A 19,024-nucleotide genomic window follows, 5' to 3' on the forward strand; every position below is an offset into this window, starting at 1 on the left:
ACCGTGCAAGATCATTCATTCCGTCCTCATCACCGCAGCTCAACCCCCATGTCCTCTGCCAACCGCTCGCCTATCGCTTTATGTAACGCATTGATCTCCTCATGCTCTAAACTCCTGTCCATGCTCCTGTAAGTTATTCTGTAGCAGTAGCTCTTTCTCTTCGTCTTTGGATGCTCGAATCTGTCTGTGAGTTCTACGCTTTCCACCAGGTCCTTTGCCACATCCCTTACGATCTCGTAAACATCATTGTCGTGCGGCTCATGAGATGCTAGCCAAAAGGAGACGTCTTTGAGGACCGGGGGATACTTGCTGTAGGGCTTGAAGGTGACGAGCCCTCCAGCAGCACTAACGCCAGTCTCGGAAGGCGGAACACTTTCAGAGGCTGTTGACCCACGAGATTTGCTGCCGTCCATAGCAAATTGGTTAAGGAAGCGAGGGTCTTTGGACCAGAATAGACGAATGTCTGGAATCGAATATAGGACCATTGCTATCCTTTCCAGTCCCAGACCGAATGCCCAGCCGGTCTTGTGCGACACGCCTGCGAGTTCAAGGCCGCAACTGTGAGCCAACGCGTTGTTCGGCTAACAGCCCTTTCAAACTCACCGCTGTCTTTCAGCGTCTTCTCCATGACGACACCAGAGCCCAGAATCTCAAGCCATTTGCCTCTGAACCACACCTCGACCTCAAAGCTGGGACTCGTAAAAGGAAAGCTGGCGGCGATCCACCTCACCTTGAGGGGCTCAGCGTGTGCTGCTCGATCCGCCGCTTGATCCGTGCTTGCACCGCCGGCAAGAGCAGCGGCAGCAGCGTCTGCTGCATGTCGTGGTCCAAAGAGTCGAAGGACGAGCCCATTCAAAGTGGCTTTAAGGTGCCGAGCACTGAGCTGAGCCGCTACGAGCCGTTCCTGACTGGTAGCGTGACCCGCTTGCCATCCACCGGCCTCCGTGATGTCTACTTCGTCCTCGATCTCGATCTTGGCGTCTCGCAGATGTGCCTCCATATCTTGGCACTCTTTCTCGACTCTACCGCCCGGTAAAAAATCATCTTGCTGCCAAACCGAGGCACCTTCCATCTGGTGAAAGATGGGGTAATGCGAAGCGTCAATCTCGTCCCTTCTATACACGTCGGCCGTCAGCAGCCAGTGATCATGACCCTGGGAAAAGACCTCGACTTCGTGCGCGGATGTATGCGTGCGCAAGCATATATTCCTGTTGATGTAGTACGTGTCTGTCGGACTTCTACCGGGGTGATCAAGAGGGAAGCCCAAGGTGTCGAAATTGAGAGCAGAGGTGACGACTGGAGACGAAGCTGAAATGGCGGTGTGGTGGCACAAATGACCTTCAATCTCTTTGCGTAGCAGCGCGAGTGGATGAGACGCGCTGTATGGAAGCTGAGGCGAGCTGGAAAGCCGCTCTCGGATTGAAGGAGGCAGGTTGGTATAGTCGTCTGATGTGTAATGTTCACCTAGCACCGTGAGCGAGCTCGACCTCGCTGCAGCCGAGCGTGAAAAAGCGTGGAATGAGCGCAGGGAAGACGGGCGCACCGCACGAATCGATCCTGCTGCCACGGCTGGTCTGCAATGCTGTTTGCGAAGCGGCAAGGCTGAGACTGCGAAACAAGAGAAGCATCTCGACTGCGCTGTCGGTCGCTGGTTTCTGAGCCGAGCAGCTTGGAAGAGTTGCGCCACCACCACTCCTGCTTCTGACGTCGAACGCATGCCTGCCCAATATGCTCGAGCGACGCACGGAGGGCAGCAGAAAAGCGGTGATGAACAGGGTCGCGATCCCTTTGCCGTCGAGGAGATTCGCGATTGCGTCTGCGGCATATGGGTGGATGAGAACAGGGAAAGGTCAGGCTCGCGTGCATGGCAAAGGTGGCCGGTGCGTCCGCTGCTGCGCGTAATTTGACTAGTGCGATTTAGATTGAACGTCTTTGACCGGCGCACTTGGCGCGCCACCCTCGCTTCGACTTCCACATCTCCATCCCTCAGCCAAATCGCTCGCGCTTCTGGAGCGTGGTCGTTCTTTTTGATCACACCATTCTGCACGATCGCCAACACTAACCTCGTGCTCTGAGCTCTGAACGCCACCATGGCGCCGTCTGCAGACACAGCGAATGCCAGCAATCACATCCAAACGGGATCAGTCGCCACCAAGCGGTCTCGTCGGATTGCGGATGAGGACACGGAGATGATGACGTACGGAGACACCTCCGAGGAGGAGGACTACGACAGCAAGAGGTATATACCTGCGGCCAAGCGAAGGCAGATGGAGCTGCAACGCATTGCAGGTTTGGGCAAGTCAAACGGTGACGGGGCTAGTGCCAGTACTCAGAAAAGGCAAACAGGCGAGGGCTCTGACCCCGAAGACAACGAAGATGTTGGCGTAAGACAAAGCAAAACTGCTCTTCTGCATGCCGCACGCGAGCTGAGGGAGCGCGAAGCAAAGGAGAAAAAGTCGGAGGCCGAGAAGCAAGCGGAGGAGGAAAGAAAGATCCTGGAGGCTCACGCTGCTAGGCGGAAGCTGGCTTCCGATATGGAGCTGGCAAAGGGCATAAGCTACACCGAACCCATCAAGACCAGCTGGACTGCACCAAGATTTGTGAGAGAGAGGACAGAAGAGGAGAATGCGCGGCTGAGGGAAGAGAATCATGTAGATGCAGACGGTTTGCACGTGCCACCGCTCATCACAAATTTCAGGGTGTGTACATGCGCCTCTCAGATTGCACTGGCCGCTCGAGCTGACATGATGAGGAGCCCCTGTAGGACATGAAAATACCGGCTCCTCTGATCGCCTATCTCGAAAGCAAAGGCATCAAGAAACCCACTCCAATTCAGATGCAAGGTCTGCCTACAGCGTTTGCAGGGCGGGACATGATAGGCATCGCATTTACTGGTTCTGGAAAGACGCTCGCCTTTAGTCTGCCCATCGTCATGTTTTCGCTAGAGGAACAAAAGAAGTTGCCGTACATCCGCGGCGAAGGTCCTCTTGGCATGATCGTTTGCCCATCCCGAGAGCTGGCGAGGCAAACTTTTGACGGTCTCAAGGCAATGGCTGAGGTGCTAGCTCAGAGCGGATACCCCGAGATTGGCGTATTGCTCTGCATAGGCGGTATCAGTATGGCTGAACAAGGTCACACTCTGAACAAAGGCTTCCACATTGTCGTCGCGACACCCGGTAGGCTGCAAGACATGCTGGAGAAGAAAAAATTTACGCTGGAGTGCTGCAAGTATCTATGCCTGGACGAAGCAGATCGGATGATTGACATGGGCTTCGAAGAGGATGTCAGGAACATCATGAGCTTTTTCAAGGTGCGTTGAAAGGGCAGACAAGTATGCAAATCTCCTCGCATCGGCTCATGAACATGTTCCTTCCGTTCACGCAGCAACAAAGGCAAACCTTGCTTTTTTCTGCGACGATGCCAAAGAAAATTCAAGACTTTGCTGAGCAATCGCTGATACAACCAGTGGTCGTCAACGTTGGCCGAGCCGGTGCAGCGAATTTGGACATCATTCAAGAAGTGGAGTACGTCAAGCAAGAAGCCAAGATGGTCTACCTGCTCGAATGTCTCCAAAAGACGGCGCCACCAGTCGTCGTCTTCTCGGACAACAAGAACGAAGTCGATGACATACAAGAGTACCTGCTGCTCAAAGGTGTAGAGGCAGTTGCCATTCACGGCAGCAAAACGCAAGACGAGCGAGAATATGCGATCAAAAGCTTCAAGAGCGGCAAAAAGGACGTGATGGTTGCGAGTGGTGTCGCGAGCAAGGGTCTCGATTTCAACGAGATTCAACACGTCATCAACTACACCATGCCTAATCTTGAGGACTACGTACATCAAATCGTGAGTCGTGTCGTGGACGACCTGATCCAGGTCTTTGCAGAATGCTCAGCAACTTGCTTTCCTTGCTCAGGGTCGTACGGGTCGTAGCGGCAAGACTGGTATAGCCACGACCTTTGTCAATATGAACACAAACGAGCAGACGCTTCTAGATCTCAAGTATCTTCTAATGGAAGCCAAGCAGCGCATACCCCCATTCCTGGCAGCCATCGAAGACCCAAGGGCTATGGGTGCTGGAGGCAAGCTCACCGGCTGTGCAGTCTGTGGCGGTCTTGGACACAGTGTCAAGGACTGTCCGAAGCTGGAGGAGAACCAGAAGCGACAGACTGCTGGCTTCTCCCGAGGAGACGGTGGTGGAGGCTACTGATGTTACAATCTGTACTCGTCTTCGACTTTGTACTTTTACTAGCATGCAACAGCTCCACACTCATGATCATCAGGGCCGCGTGTACTAGTACCTTGCGTGACAACCGTCAATCACACCCATGGTTGGCAACTGTGTGCGCGCTTTGGACCGTAGGTAGTCATACGTCGGTGCTGGGCCAGGCTCTCATGCATCAGCGATCGCGGCCACGCCAACGAGGCCGCGCGGCCTGCTGCCGCGGCCGTCTCTCGCGTCGATCGATCGTTCATTCGATCACGATTGCTGCGCGGGACTTCCGCGGTGGCGCGCGCGCGTGCGCGCGCGTGAACGGTGCAGTGGGCATGGCGTGCTGCACCGCGACACTCTCATGACTGCGAGTCATGGTGTGCTGGTGCCGGCCGGGGGCATCAGCACATGCAGGAAATCCTGCGAGGCTTCTTTTCTGCGTATCGCGTGCACTGATCCGGAGCCCGTTTTGGCAACTTGGCAGATTGGTTGATTGCGCGTATCAAAGCTGTACACCACCAACTTGGAGCGCCAGCTTCTTGAACGTCATCATCATCGCCAGTCGATTAACACAACGTCAGCCTCGTCATCTTGCACAGCCAGCGTCAGAGCACCCGCTCCGTCATATTCGTCCGATAGTCTGCATAGACACCATCCCCGGTTTCTGGACCTTCGACACGCGGGCTGCGCATCCATCCTGGCACTATCGGCCTAATTGACCTCTCTTCAGGCTACCTGCCTAGATACCCTTCACCGACAAAGCGCGGCTCTTCACGGCCTTTCTCTAGGTCTGTGCTATCGCGACGACCTCTGCTAAGCCCAAGCAAGCACAGGAACGGCCTGTAAAGCGAGCACATATCTTGCCTGTCCGCAAGACACATCACACGTGCGCCCAGAGGCTCCTGAAACACCTCGTCAGTCGCCAGCAAGTCGTTCGCGAATCACAATCACTACAAGATGGGACAGACACTAAGTGAACCGGTGGTGGAAAAGGTGCGTCTCGCGCCCAAGAGAGCGTGGATGATGATCATGGTACAGCAGCGGAGGCTGGGCAAAGTGCAGCGCATGAGCACTTGGCTAGTCGCCTACAAGGCGCTTCCAGTGATCAGCAGATGCTTGCTACATCTTCATCCACGACTCAGGACGCATTTGCGCACTACTGCGCACTCAGTACGTTTGTTGGTACCATCACATGACTAATGCTTTGCACCTTGTCACGTAATCTGCAGCATACCCAAACCGGCGAGGATGACACCTTGATATACGGAGTGTCGGAGATGCAAGGATGGAGAATCAGTACGTAGCACGAGTGGTCTTGGGGCTCTGCGTGGGCTTGCTTTGGGCTGATGCCAAACATTGCTCTTGCAGGCATGGAGGATGCCCACGCTACTATACTCTCGCTGGACCCGTCTCTGAAGGGCGACGAGAAGGCATCATTCTTTGCAGTGTACGATGGACACGGAGGCTCCACAGTGGCCAAATACAGTGGTGAGACCGTCCACCAACGACTGGCAAAGACGGACGAATTCCAGCGCGGTCAATACGAAGCTGCCCTGAAACGCGCATTCTTGGGCACTGATGAGGACCTTAAGAGCAGTGAGTGACAATTGTATACGGTCTTTGAGGATACGTAGCCTAACGCTCGTCCTCTATCAGACAAGGAATTCGCATTCGATCCATCTGGCTGCACGGCTGTCGCTGCTCTTCTCGTCGCTGGTCCCCCGAGTCAGGGTCAAGAGACTGCAAAGCCAAACGTGCCACGCCGTATCATTGTCGCCAATGCGGGAGACTCGCGAAGCATCCTGAGCTACAAGGGCGAGGCCAAACCGATGAGCTTTGATCACAAACCGCAGAACAAGAGTGAGCAGCTTCTGCATCAGAGCGGGCAATGGCCGCTGAAAGTTTGACACGCTCTTCTTCCTCATGCATCCCGCAGACGAGCTTTCTCGCATCAATATGGCTGGCGGCTTCGTCGAATTCGGTCGCGTGAATGGCAATTTGGCGCTTTCCCGAGCCATTGGAGACTTTGAATTCAAGCAAAATTACTCGCTGCCCCCTGAGGAGCAGATCGTCACAGCGGACCCAGAGATCATCTCGCATGATGTGGACGGAGAGGAAGAATTCTTGGTGCTGGCTTGCGACGGAATCTGGGACTGTCTCAGCAGCCAGGAAGTGGCAGATTTCGTAAGAAGGCGCATCGCCGAAGGCAAAGAGCTCAAAGACATTTGCGAGGAGGCCATGGATAGATGCCTTGCACACGACCCGGATGTTGGAGGTGTCGGCTGCGATAATGTGAGTGCGGGTAGAATGAATACGCCGAGTTGCGGGCAGGATGAATACGTCGAGTGGAGCACTGAAGAATGCCTCCTCATCTCGGGCCAGATGACGATCTGCGTCGTGGCACTTCTCGGTGGGCGTTCCAAGGAGGAATGGTATGCTTGGGTCAAGGACCGGGTCGAAAAGAAAATTGGTTGGGACACGCCTCTAGAGCCGGCGGATCCACTCAACACCCTCAACAGGTCAAACCAAGGTGGTGCTGGTAGCTCTGGCGGCGGTCTCTCCATGGGGCGACTTGGCGCCATGGGCGGTGGGTCTGTGTTGTCCGCTCTGGCTGGCGGCCTCAACGCTGGTGATGACGATGATGAGCGACCTGGCTCCCTTAGACTCCCTGGTGGGCTTGCTGGGGCACTCGGCGGAGCGGGCATCGTCTTTAGACCGGGGAATCAAACCGACGATGATGGGGACGTCATCTATGAAGCACACGTTGTCAACTCGGACTCGGACGAGTCCGAAGAGTCGAACAACGCACCGAGTAGCAAGGACGCCGCCAAGATCGAGGAACTGTCGGAGGCAGGCTCAGATGAGGCAGAGAAGAGAAGTCAGCAAGGTCAAGAGGGCCGACCCGACCTGACTCATCAACCCGAAATCGTCGAATCTCCCCAAGAAGGTGCCGCTGCTGCGTCTTCTGCCGGGAGCAAGACCGCCGCCGCCGCCGGTCAGGCTTCTGCTGCAAACGTGGAAGTTAGGCAAAGTACCGAAGGGACCGTCCAGGAGGACAAGGATGCCAGCTCGACTTGAGCGGTAGATATCACCAACAGCTCTAGTAGCAACAGAAGCGCACTTACTGACAAGGGACCAAGATATCCACGGCCAAATTCTCTGACGTTCCTCTAAATTCACTTCTGGATCTCTGCTGTGCGCTTCTTGAGCTGCTGCTTGTCCACCGCTTCTTTCTGTTTCAGCTTTTGCGATTTACATTGTTTCACCAAGGGCAATATCTTCAATCTACAGGGGCATGCAATTCGAAAAAGGTTTTCATGTCCAGGCGCATCCGAGCTGAAGCCGTGGAGAGTGCCAGTGTGTACGATTGATTGAGTAGCATGCGTATTGCAAACGTTCCCCTGTCAGACGTTTGATTCTCAGCGGTGGGCACTACTGCTCGCGTGACGTCTCTGCAGCCAATCGTGAATGCAGCAGCTGCCGTGGGAGCTTACACGAGACCCTGATGAGGTTAGCGCTCATTTAGCGTGGATGGCGTTCCCACGGTGGACGCATCGGAGCCCTGATGTAGGTACGTTCGGCCACCAGACCATCTGCTCCGCCTAGCACTCGTAGCAAACGCACAGGCCGCGCGCGCCCCTGCAGGTTCCGAGTGTGAGTGGCTTGGCACCTATCCTGCTGACCATGACATTCCTCTCGCGCAAACATCCCGACACCACAGGCTACCCTCCCTTAATGAGGCGTCTAGCATTCCTTCGCCGAGTGTCTACCCTCACCTGACGGACCACGCGTCTCTGCGCATTGGCGCCAGCATCCCAGTATCTGAAGCGAGGCAAGCTCTACGCGCTCCACATTACCTGCGCGAGGAGCTTGGCACTCTGATGGACCCACACAACGAGCAAGATGCTCCTTCAGCGACAGGCGACGCACCGCGTCTCCATGAGGGTCAAGGTCCAATGAGCTTGACCGGTGAACATGCAAGCGAGGTCGCTCCGCCAACAGCGACTTGCACGGCTGAGCCGTTCGAGGACTGCCCAGGCGCATCTCAGAGCGAAGGGAAGGCCGAGGCGCGTGTCTCGCTGGGCCGCGACAGTAGTTCGGATGTCGCTTCTGCCACCACTCTAGTAGGGACAAAGGGGGATATAGCGAAGCTGTCCGACTCTTCAGGCATACCGGGCGCTCTGCGGTCATCGTCCGGAGTGTCAGCGCCGTCTGCCTCAGCTCCGGAGCAAGATCTCCTTAGCGATGCAACAAGCGCAAAGCTCTCGGCAGCAACAGCAGCAGCAGCAGCAGACAGCGATGCACAGCGAGAGGAAGACGGCCCTTCGGTCAACGTCGGGCAAATGAACGGGAAAAGTGCCGACGCCCAGCAAGACCTAGATTGCGAAGACGTGGCAGCGAGCCTGATGCGCCTGGCCTCAGTCTTGAAGGCGACCGAGGTTCCGAAGATGGCCTTCTCATTCTACGAAGCAGTGGAGCGGCCGAGCACGACTCCGGGAGAAAGGGCCGCGGACAAGACGAAGGCATCGAGCAGCACGATAGCGTCGCAACATGTGCTCGGAGTCGTCTCCAACGTGGAGAGTGGAAGGGAAGAAGCGGCGTGAGTGCACTCCGGGCGTGGCGTGAGCATCTGCCTCGTCTGACTGCCTTGATATCGGCGATCTGGAAGCATCTTGGTCGTGAAGCCGCGCCAAAGTGACTCGAGTAGAGGGACTGTCACTGCTGCCATACCGATACGCTCTTCCTTGCGGTTTGGCTCCACCGCTATCAGTGCCAAAGAACCTCGCTTGCCGTCATTTGAGCAAGTGTTGGCAGCCGAAGCAGAGCATGCGGCGACGAGGGAAGAGAAGGAGCAGCGCGATGCCGGTGAGGATATGTTCGTCATCTCATGCGATGGGCACTGGTGTGCCGGAACGACCCATGATCGGTGAGCATAAGTTCCGCCAGTGGTACCACCGGCTCGGGATTGACACGCCTGCTACTCGCGCTCAGACGCTCCTTGACAGATCTCAAAAAGATTCTGCCGGACTTATGTTCAAGTGAGCTGATAGGATTGGAAGGCCCGCTAGCCTTGAGACTGATAGATATGCCTACTTAGCGCCCGAGGCCTCCAGAGGTGCTCACAACTCGCACGCCTGGCTCGCTCGATACATTGGCGACGATGAGACGTCCATATCGACACCTCTCTTTTCACGATGTGAGTCCTACATTCCGAGTACTTCTTCCCGCTTAGATCGCAGTGACTGAGGGCTTCCGATGCATTTACGCCCACACACAGTCACTACCTCTGCCTTCGTTCCCCCCGCCCGTCCAGCCTCGCCCAAGGAGGGGGAGATCAAGCTCCTGTTGGGAACTTTCAACGTTGCTGGCATAGCACCGAGTGGCACAATAACATTCAGGGAGGAGTTGCGCAAATGGCTGTCCTCTGCGGCCTGCAGAGACTGCGAAATCGTCGTCGTTGCGTAAGTCTAGACGCCTGCCGTGCTACATCGCGATTCGTAATCTGACACGGCGACTCACGCAGGCTTCAAGAGGCGGAAATCTCAAACACGGGGTACTTCTACGCTACGCCTGGGCTCAGGGAGGCCTGGGGAGATGAGTTGCTTCTTGCTGTTAAGGGAAAGAATGAAGACTATATAGAGGTTCGTCCCATCGAGATACTGAGATCCAGACACTTTTTTTGATCCGCATCTCTGGCCCGCAGTTCATTTCCCGTCAACTGGTCGGCATGATTCTCTACGTATTTGTGACGCCAGATGTTGTGCCTCGCATACGCGATGTGGTCTCTGACGCAGTAGGGGTGGGCCTGGGTGGCTGGGTGGCCAACAAAGGAGCGGTGTCTGTCCGCTTGACGGTGGACCAGACCTCGCTGTGCTTCGTTGGTGCTCATCTGCCCGCGATGCAGAACCCGCAAGCTCTGCAGAACCGGCGTTGGGCAGTCAGGGAGATCTTCCGGCGTTGCAAATTTGAGCTTCCAATGCCGGGTTTGGCAGATACTGAGCAGAACGATGATCCCTGTCCACTGCATATCGAAGATCATGAGTGAGTCCTCTAGCAGACCTGGGCGAAATGATGTTCTCACTCTGTCCCCCTCTCGGCAGCCACGTCTTCTTCCTGGGGGATCTCAACTTCCGGATCGAGCTTGGCATAGGAGAAGTCAAGCGACTCATCCGGAAAGGATCTTCCTCGCTGTCGAGAAGTCACCAGACAGCTGCACTTGCAACCCTTACTCGCCCTTTGCCTTTCGACACGCTTCTCAGCTTCGATGAGCTCTGCAACGAGATTGGGTCCGGCAGCTGCTTTGCGGAATTCAAAGAAGGTGCAATTGCGTAAGTATTCGTGAGAGGATCTGCGCTAGCACTCAGCTGACTTGTTGTGCTGTCCTGTGACAGATTCCCACCGACCTTCAAATTTGACGTGGGGACGGACGACTACGACACCAGTGAAAAGCAACGCGTGCCGGCCTGGACTGACCGGATCCTGTGGCGATCGCGCAAGCCACTCAGGAACGATGGCCCTGCTTCAAAGGGAGCCGAAAGGGATTCCGTTGACCGGGGCCAAGATTTCGACGCCGTCCGCCCAATCGAATACACCTCTGTACCACAGGTCTGCACCTCGGATCACAAGCCTGTCCGCGGATGCTTCTTGCTTCGTCTTTGAGCACTCTCTTGCGCTCTGTCAGGCTCCGTCTGTATTGTTAGCATCCCTCGCAGTACTTGCAATGGTACAACACTCGCCGCACAAGCACGCTGCGTGACCCATTGCATTTACAAGTACATGGCATGCCGAATGCCACCTGTGTCGGAGCCCTGTGGTCCAGAATCTCGATGCCCGACCCCCTCCACCCACTTGTGCCCATTCACTGCAGCACCTGATCGAAAAGACTGGCGCCAGGGAAGCTTCGCGTCTCCTCTGATGCTGCTATGAGATCCGCCTGGCCTACGCCTTTCGCTGAGCTGTTGCATCGGCGTCGGAAGTCCCCTGGACTTGAGAATCCTCGTATCCCGCCGCTCCTTCTCTATCGACCTGATCAAGAGCGGCCATGAAGCTGTCGAGGGCAGCGGATAATCAGCAAAGCGCATTCGATACATCCTAAAGGTCACGTTGCCAGGGCCTCCTCCGGCTTGTTGTCCGCTGCCTTGCTTCGGTCGCACACCTGACGAAGTAATCCATCCGTCCCGGACGCACCTTCCCTACTCGCGCTCGGCCGCCTGACTTTATTCACTCACACGGCACCTTGGCTAGCTCCGAGTTTGCGAAGATATACAGCTTGCTCCGCTGCCACCCCAATGTGGTGATGCGTGTTGGCCAAATTGTTGCTTAGCGCGTTGAGCCGTGCTGCCAAGTGAGCGTAGTGACGTTCCTTCGTGGTGGTGGTGGACATCTCGCCGCTTTGTTACAGTGCGCGGCGCTCGTCGAAACGTTGGCGGTGTCTAGATGTTCGAGCTAGAGACGTGTGCACGAGTTGATTGGCCTGCGTGAGCGGCGAAAGTGGTGTGCATGAGCAAAGAGATGAACGCGCAGGACGTGCTTGTGCTTCGTGATTAGCGTTCGTGATTGCTATTCGAATTCACAGGGCGCACTAGCGTGTTGTTGTCGCGTCCGCTGTGGACGCGTCGCGCGGTGCATGCGTGCGTGCACGAGGTGTCGCTTTCCTATGGACTAAGCATCGGCAAATACTGGCTACTTTCACTCTTCCTAGCCTGAAGCTGAGCTGCATGAAAGTCAGTATTGTGATTTGGTGATTAATTGCGGTGCGTAGATTGGAGTCACCAGTGTGTCAACAGTGTGGCTCTCTGAGTGGGACGGCGGCAGGTATGTATCGCATTGCAAGCTGTCATCCTTGTTCCCAGATGCAGCCAGTGCATCTGCATGGGCATCTTGTTGGCCCTCTTCCTATGACCTGGCCCAACCCATCTGTCAGTCGGTGAAGGCAGAAGATCGATGTATTGAAGACGAACGGGTGACGCGTACAAAGAGAGACTATATAGACGCGCGCGCGCGCGCCGTGACAACCCGCCTCTCCAAAGAAGAGCGAGTCGTCAGTGCAAGAAATGGAAGAGGGGGAACGTTCAGTAATACAAGACGAAAGGGGTCGGGAATTAGTCGAGACAGTGGCGTACAGGAGAGTAACGAAAAGGAGATAGGAAACGAAAGGGAGACGGAGGGGGAACACTAGCCGGGGACGGAAGGAGGAGGCGGGAGAACACTAGCCGGGAACGAGCCATTCTTTACTCGCGTCGAGTCTCTTGACCTTATGGATCTTCTTCGCTCTCCTCGTGAAAGCCGATACTGAGCTGGAGGCGTTCTTCAAGTCTGTCGAAGGTTGCCAGGTGGCCTCTTCGATTGGCCAGCCTTTCCACTTCACTAAGAACTCGAACGAGCCTTCCGCGTCTGGTCGTCGTCCTATGACACGATCCACAAGCCATTCGTCTTCGCCGGCCGATTCCACGGGCCCAGGACGGTCAGGTGGCTCTCCGACGAACGGCTCTAGGTGCTCCACAGAGATGATTGGATGTATCGTTCGATTTCCAGGCAGATCGAGCTCGTAAGCGTTTCCTCCGCTGTGCACTTTAACGATCCTATACGGGCCAGCGCACGTCGGCGAGAGCTTGTCCCAGACGACATTCGACTCGAGTTTGAAGAATTTCGTCTTCAGCCATACCCACTCGTCAACGTTGAGCTTGAGCGGTGTGTGTCGAGCGTCGTAGTGGCGTTTGTGGGCGTCCTGAGCTATTTTGACAGCGTCCGCAGCGTCTTTCCTGACCTCTTCCCACACCTCAGGCATCAAGCGAGGGTCCGTTGAGCCTTGCAAGATATCTTGGGGCAGACTAGCGGGCTTCCCGAAAGCTATCTCGTATGGAGACACCTTGAGCGAGCTCTGGACGTGAGAGTTATGCGCCATGGCGAGCAGCGGCAGCAATTTGTCCCAGTCGTCGTGTCGTGAGTTAACGAAATGGCGCAGCGAGATCACTAAGATCTGGTTAAGCCTCTCGGTCAAACCGTCACTTTGTGGATGATACGCGCTGCCCATCCGCACGCGGATGCCCAAAGCTTTGGTCAAGGCTTGCCAGTAGTCGCTGGTGAAACGGCTCTCGCGGTCGGAGATGATGGCGCGGGGAAATCCGGTGACGGGGAACACCTGCGACAGAAATCTCTCCGCTACTTTTGAAGCCGAGTCGTCCTTCCTGCTGGGGACGAAGAACACAAAGCGAGAGAATTTGTCGACCACGGTGGTCACGCAGTCAAACTCCTTGTCAGCCGACGGCGGGAAGCCGGAGACAAAGTCCATTGCGAGCGTATGCCACAGCTCGGCCGGAGATAGGACGTGTCGTAAGGCGCCCCACGGCTTGTGGTGTCGTGGCTTGTTCTGCTGGCATGCCTCGCACTTCTCGACGGCTTTGGCGATGGACTTCGTCATCCCGTGCCAGAAGTAGCGTTCTTTTAACCTCCTGCAAGTCTCGACGAAACCCGGGTGGGCGGCCGCTGGGCTGGCGTGCTCATCTAGGAACACTTGCTCAGTCTTCGAGAGAGGAACGCAGAGCCTCAGTTTGTCCGCTCCTTCATCGACAAAGAACAAGAGCTCGTCGCGGATGACGAAAGTGCCGGTGCTCTCATTTCGTCGCTTTACTGCTCGGTAGGTCGGGCCGAAGTTCTTGTCCTTTGCGAGTTCGGAGCTCCACTCCTCTCTCTCGGCATCGGCCAGACCTACCACAGTCACTTGCGACACTCTAGCCAAGGCTAGCTCGACGTCTTCCTTGCTGGACGTGGCTGGCTTCAATGCAACGAATTGCAGCTGCTCGACTTCGGGCAGTGTGGGCGCGGATACCGGAGAGCGCGACAGGGCGTCGGGAACGACGTTGTCTTTGCCTTCGCGATATCTTACGCGCACCTTGTGCTCTAAGGGCGACAAAGCGAGGCGGAACTTTGCGAGACGTCCTGATAGCTCATCGCTCTTCAAGGTCCATAGCCATAGTAGCGCTTTATGATCCGATACGACTTCTAATTCGCACCCGTCGATGTAATGCCGCACCTTCTTCAGGCACCACCATATCGCAAGCAGCTCCCCGTGCGTGGGTGGGTACCGCGACTCCGCTGGCTTGCATTGACGTGAGAGGAATAGGATGGGACGTTCGTAGCCATTGTCGTTGCACTGAGCCAAGACGCCGCCAATTCCGGTCTGCGAGAAATCGACGTGGAGTATCATGGGGCGGTCGTATCGAGGGTGACTCAAAAGGGGCTTGCTGGAGATGATCGCCTTGACTTCCTTGAATGCTTTTTCCGCTTCGTCGTTCCAAGTGAATGAAAACGTCCTAAGCTTTTGGAGAGTCTTGGCGGCGTCTCGTGCCTCTTCTGCGGATTGGCCGGTGACGTTCGAAGTCGCATGCAGACTTCCTGGTGCCGCGATGGAGGAAGCGGTGTAGGAAGCAGCTATCGGCCGCATTAGCGTGGCAAATCCAGGGATGAAGCGACGGTACCAAGATGCCATAGCATAGAATCGCAGGGCCTCCTTTGCGGAAGTAGGCGTTGGATACTCCACTATTGCTCTGACTTTGTCGTCGGTCATCATGAGCCCTAGCCGATCGACTCTATGTCCCAAGAGTTCCACACTCGAAAAGCAGAAGTTACACTTTTTGGGAGATATCGTAAGGCCGGCTGCTGCGAGAGCGGCAAGAACCTGATCGATGTGGTCGAGATGCGACTCCAGGCTTATCGAGAAGATCACTACATCGTCAAGGTATGCGAGCACGAATTTCCACACCATCTTGCTTAAGGTCTTATCCATCGCTCGTTGGAAGAATCCCACCATATTCTTGAGTCCAAACGGCGACCGGATGTACCAGCGTTTGCCAAGGTGCGTGACAAACGCCGTAGCTTCTCTCGACCTCGGGTCCATCAGCGTCTGATTGTACCCTTTATTAAGATCGATGGTGCTGTAGTACTCGGCAGGATTCAGTGCGGATAGGACCTGGTCGACAGACGGAATGTAGTACGAATCCGTCACGGTTTGCGCGTTTACTGGACGGAAGTCGTTGCAGAACCGAAACTTCCCCTTCTGCGAGACCAAGACGATGCCAGTGCCCCACGCTGTGCTCTCCGCCTCTTCGGAAATGCCTAGCTCGCTGTGCTCCTTGAGAATCTTGTCGATCTCTTGACGCTTCGCCGGACCCGCTGCTCGGGGGGGTTCAGAGAAAGGCTTGGCGTCAGGGACTAGGTCGATGGACACCATCTCCCCTTTCAGCAAACCCAAGGGCCGTTCTGCGGTCGGCCATACTGCGTGTTTGCTAAGTATTTTCTTGAGACGACTTCGAGCCCACTGAGGAAGGCCCGCCTCGATGGCTACTTCATTCTCGAGTCCAGACGGGCGCGGAATGTCCAACTCGGGCAAGATCTCCTCTTCTTGATCGTCCTCGTCGGCGTTGAAAGTCACCACAGAGCCCGACTTTGCTCCAGGTGGCGGTGAACGAGTGTTCGTATAGCCTTCTGCTCCGTCTTCAGCAGTGGGCTGACTGGCCTGGCTCAGAGAGACCTCGCCGCTAGGCGAGATGCGCTCTGAAAATTCTCTCCATGAATGGAAGAGACAGCGCTGAGAACTCCGACTGTCTCACCTTTATGTAGAGATATAGGCGAGTCCCCAAAATTGGTCACAGTGATAGCATTAGTGCGGTTTCCGACAAGCCCGTACGGAGCCGAAGCTAAAGTCCCATTCTCGTCTAGGATGCCGACTGGAGTGATGAGGGCGGAATTGTTGGCCGCTCTGCTCTTGATCCACGGCAAGGACACCGGTACCACAGCCGACGAACCAGGCCTGATCGAACAGTCGCGAGCAACCGACACATTGGAGGAGCGAGCGACGTTCTTGCGGCTTCGTTCAGACGATACGAGGTCTATCATCAGATGAGGGCGCGAAGCGAACCAACACGAATTTGTCCCCTTTCTGAGGATGAGATCAGCGCGAGCCATGTTATCGTTGCCGAGTAACACGCCCTCGGCGCATCGCTCTACCACGTGGAATTCGGGAGTGACGTGTACCAGAGCTTTAGATCCGTCCTGAGTGTTGGATGCTACGAACCAGACGTCAAAGCGGATGACCCTCAGGACATCTTGTTTTCCGTCTTGTTCACCTGCGTAACCGGTCACAGACGCTCCAGCAGATGCGAATCGCTCAATCTTAGCTCCAGCTTTTTCGAGCATGCGCTCTGCGCTGAGCGAACACAAAGAGATTTGAGATCCGCTGTCCAAAGCGATTGAACGAAGGGGTCCGCTTTTGCTTCCGACGCGGACCATGGCCGACGACGCTTCTTGTTTGAGGAATCTGGCGCCGACCCTTCCTACTCCTAGGGATCCGACCGTTACTCCGATTGTACCAGCCGTGGCAGCCGTGGCAGGAGTGTCGTCGCCTTCGTCGGAGTGGAGGTTGATGCTGTCTTCTTCGGATGACGACAGCTCCACTTCACCACTGTCCACGCGTTCCTGGAGCCTGACTAAGTTCGCTTTGGCCTTTCCGGTGATGACGGGGCATTCTTTGACCCAGTGCGACGAGCTTCCGCAACCTAAGCATTCGCGCTTAGCTCGACGGTCGCGTCTTACGTCTGCGGGAATCTTGCGTAGCGCGGAAGAAGCTGCTGGTGATAACGATGGAGCGGTTGGACGAGCGTCTGTTGCAGCAGAGATGGCCTGGAACACCGTGGGCTTGGCTTCAGACGACAGCTCGAAGTGGACTTTTCTCGGCTTCATGGACGCCCCAAGGGCCACTCGTAAGTCTGGCTCGCGGAGCGTAATCTGCCTTTCGAAGTCTTCCCAATCTTCGCAGTCCTCAGCAATCGAACGTAGATTGTTTCTCCAGACCGCCGGGAGCGCATCGAACGTGCGCCAGATGATGTCCTCCTCGCGGATCTCGATGCCGGCGGCGTAAGCGTGTTCGATGATGAGCGATCTTTTGTTCGTTGCGAACGCCAGTAGCGAGTGCTTCTCGGGCAAGAAGACGTAGTCTGCCTCTGCCTTCCGAAGTTCGTTATGATTTGCCGTCCATTTGCGCAATAAGATCGTCTGCCATTCGTTCCACGAGTCGGGCACGTTGAGCATGTGCGTGAACCAGATGGCAGCTCTGCCTTTCAAGCACGGAGCGACGGCGGCAGCCATCTCTTCGTCAGTGTGGCGAGACGCCTTTTGGAAGTTCTTGGCGCGTCCGAGCCATAGCGAGATGGAGGTGAGATCGGGATCGAAATCACCCAAGTCTTTTGCGCGAATCTCCTTGCGCTGCCTGAACGGTTCTGCCTGACGCCTATAAAATCCGTTTGAGCTGTCGCCGTCACCGCCATCACCACCGCCGCCGTCGCCGCCACCGCCACCGCCACCGCCACCGCCACCACCATTGCCAGGCGGGTGCGAAGGTCGGCGCCGGTAGTATCCGCCGTTGTATGCGTTGGATCGCGAGCCAGGGTCGCTACCACCGTCGCCGTCTCCGCCAGGAGGTCCCGGAGCGGGAGGGGGAGTGGGCACAGGAATCCCAGATGGGCGAATGGTAGGGCTGAATGGGCTGAGCGAAGCGCGCCATCCGCCAGTAGCAGGAGTGCGGCGGCCGGCGGATGGAGCTAGGCTGCGGTGCAAGGGCGCGTGGCTTCCGTCGACGACGACCGATTGCCTTGCTGAAGGAGTCGTGCGATTTCTGCCTAGAAGCAAGTGTGGTGGAACGCCGGTCGTTGCTGTTGACGGAGGGCGTGGAGACAGCGGCGGGCTGGAGCGAACACGCAGAGGGGCGCTTCGACCGAGCGGCCTTGCAGTGGATGCAGATCTGGTGTTTGGGGAGTCTCTTCTGGGCGATTCGGGTAGAGGAGCTACGGACGAGCGATGTTCAAGTCCTAGCGGCGACGCGTCTTGGGAACTAGCTCCACCTTCTATCCAAGCGCTGAGCATACGGTGGACAATGTCGTCGACAGCCTTGTCGTCCTCTTCGCCTTCGCGGAGCGCCGATCGAAGGGCTTGACGCACCGACTGGACACGAGAAGCCGCACCCTGAAGCCTCGCGATACCCGAAGAAGCTTCGTGTCTGGAGGCGTTACTCTCGGAAGAGGCTTCTCCGCTTTTCAGATCGATCAGAGGTCCGCGTGAGCTGGGAGGTCCGGACGGAACTGCATCCAGAGCTGCCTGAGTGAGAGGCTGCGCAGTGACGTTTTCGCTGGGCAAGGGTGGCAGACTAGACGTGCTAGCGACGGGGAGTCCAGCCGTGACGGGGGGAGCAGATCCGACTGACACCGGCTTCAGCAGTGGAACGTCGGGGACGCTTCCTGCAGGGAGCTTCCTCTTGGAGATCCTGGATCCAGCGCTTTGCGCGCTACCTTCTGAGCCGCCAGTTACGGAACCTGGTGAGGGTTTGGAGTGGGAGCAAGACAGGAGGAACACAGCCTTCAGTGCCCAGTCCGACGATATGGAGGAGGGGGACCTCTTCGCACCCGCTTGACTGGCAGACTTCTCCTTCCCTTTCTCGCTCCTGGTGCGCGCCTCGCGCTGAGCCTGCGCTTGAAGCAGGGACGTAGACGACATGATCTCAGAGCGGCTGTAGTACTGGACAAAGAGAATGCCAGTGGGTCAAAGAGGAATCGAGTTCTGCAGCGAAACGAATTTCGTTGATACGCCCTTTTTAGGGGGCGGAACTCGAGCACCTTCTCAGCGCGCCTGACCCAAGGCTACGCTAAGGAGCTACGAATCCGCCCGAAGACTTACGTCAGAGGGGTCCGAGAGCTGTTCCTCCGCTCAGTGTGAGAGACTGAGTACCCGGCGCAAGAGAGGTTGGGTATCTATGCGGAAGCTATA

At 56.4% G+C, this 19,024-nt stretch overlaps 5 protein-coding genes across 5 annotated transcripts; 3 read left to right on the top strand and 2 right to left on the bottom strand.

The window, feature by feature from the left end:
• Window positions 1-29: 29 nt before the first annotated feature.
• IE81DRAFT_287855 (phenylalanyl-tRNA synthetase) lies at window positions 30-1,717 on the bottom strand (the record flags this gene model as incomplete). The annotated part of the gene is made up of 2 exons (XM_025511736.1): window positions 30-538; window positions 604-1,717. The coding sequence occupies 2 exons, from the start codon at window positions 1,715-1,717 to the stop codon at window positions 30-32; spliced, it is 1,623 nt and encodes a 540-aa protein (XP_025371151.1).
• A 253-nt stretch (window positions 1,718-1,970) lies between these two features.
• IE81DRAFT_321922 (putative DEAD-box ATP-dependent RNA helicase 35) lies at window positions 1,971-4,321 on the top strand. The gene is made up of 4 exons (XM_025513477.1): window positions 1,971-2,699; window positions 2,765-3,310; window positions 3,385-3,843; window positions 3,914-4,321. Exons 1-4 carry the CDS (start codon window positions 2,091-2,093, stop codon window positions 4,205-4,207), a joined length of 1,908 nt encoding a protein of 635 aa, XP_025371152.1. The 5' UTR covers window positions 1,971-2,090; the 3' UTR covers window positions 4,208-4,321.
• Window positions 4,322-4,693: 372 nt separating this feature from the next.
• Window positions 4,694-7,557, top strand: IE81DRAFT_55691 (PP2C-domain-containing protein). Its single transcript, XM_025517445.1, has 5 exons — window positions 4,694-5,203; window positions 5,440-5,506; window positions 5,579-5,806; window positions 5,867-6,070; window positions 6,147-7,557. The coding sequence occupies exons 1-5, from the start codon at window positions 5,168-5,170 to the stop codon at window positions 7,286-7,288; spliced, it is 1,677 nt and encodes a 558-aa protein (XP_025371153.1). The 5' UTR covers window positions 4,694-5,167; the 3' UTR covers window positions 7,289-7,557.
• Window positions 7,528-10,870, top strand: IE81DRAFT_346155 (DNase I-like protein; the record flags this gene model as incomplete). The annotated part of the gene is made up of 10 exons (XM_025516002.1): window positions 7,528-7,571; window positions 7,932-8,810; window positions 8,880-9,137; window positions 9,203-9,249; window positions 9,309-9,407; window positions 9,489-9,672; window positions 9,735-9,852; window positions 9,915-10,252; window positions 10,312-10,539; window positions 10,603-10,870. The coding sequence occupies 10 exons, from the start codon at window positions 7,528-7,530 to the stop codon at window positions 10,868-10,870; spliced, it is 2,463 nt and encodes an 820-aa protein (XP_025371154.1).
• Window positions 10,871-11,149: 279 nt separating this feature from the next.
• On the bottom strand, window positions 11,150-11,594 carry IE81DRAFT_346156 (hypothetical protein; the record flags this gene model as incomplete). The annotated part of the gene is made up of 2 exons (XM_025516003.1): window positions 11,150-11,258; window positions 11,440-11,594. 2 exons carry the CDS (start codon window positions 11,592-11,594, stop codon window positions 11,150-11,152), a joined length of 264 nt encoding a protein of 87 aa, XP_025371155.1.
• Window positions 11,595-19,024: the final 7,430 nt, after the last annotated feature.

The sequence above is a fragment of the Ceraceosorus guamensis genome, assembly GCF_003144195.1.
Source record: "Ceraceosorus guamensis strain MCA 4658 unplaced genomic scaffold IE81scaffold_15, whole genome shotgun sequence".
Classification (NCBI taxonomy): domain Eukaryota; kingdom Fungi; phylum Basidiomycota; class Exobasidiomycetes; order Ceraceosorales; family Ceraceosoraceae; genus Ceraceosorus; species Ceraceosorus guamensis.

Coding starts and splice junctions, on each gene's coding strand:
- IE81DRAFT_321922 (XM_025513477.1), top strand. CDS start 2,091: ATGGCGCCGTCTGCAGACACAGCGAATGCCAGCAATCACATCCAAACG. Junction 3,311..3,384: donor ACATCATGAGCTTTTTCAAG/GTGCGTTGAAAG, acceptor CCGTTCACGCAG/CAACAAAGGCAAACCTTGCT. Junction 3,844..3,913: donor AGGACTACGTACATCAAATC/GTGAGTCGTGTC, acceptor TTCCTTGCTCAG/GGTCGTACGGGTCGTAGCGG.
- IE81DRAFT_55691 (XM_025517445.1), top strand. CDS start 5,168: ATGGGACAGACACTAAGTGAACCGGTGGTGGAAAAG. Junction 5,204..5,439: donor GTGAACCGGTGGTGGAAAAG/GTGCGTCTCGCG, acceptor CGTAATCTGCAG/CATACCCAAACCGGCGAGGA. Junction 5,507..5,578: donor GATGCAAGGATGGAGAATCA/GTACGTAGCACG, acceptor TTGCTCTTGCAG/GCATGGAGGATGCCCACGCT.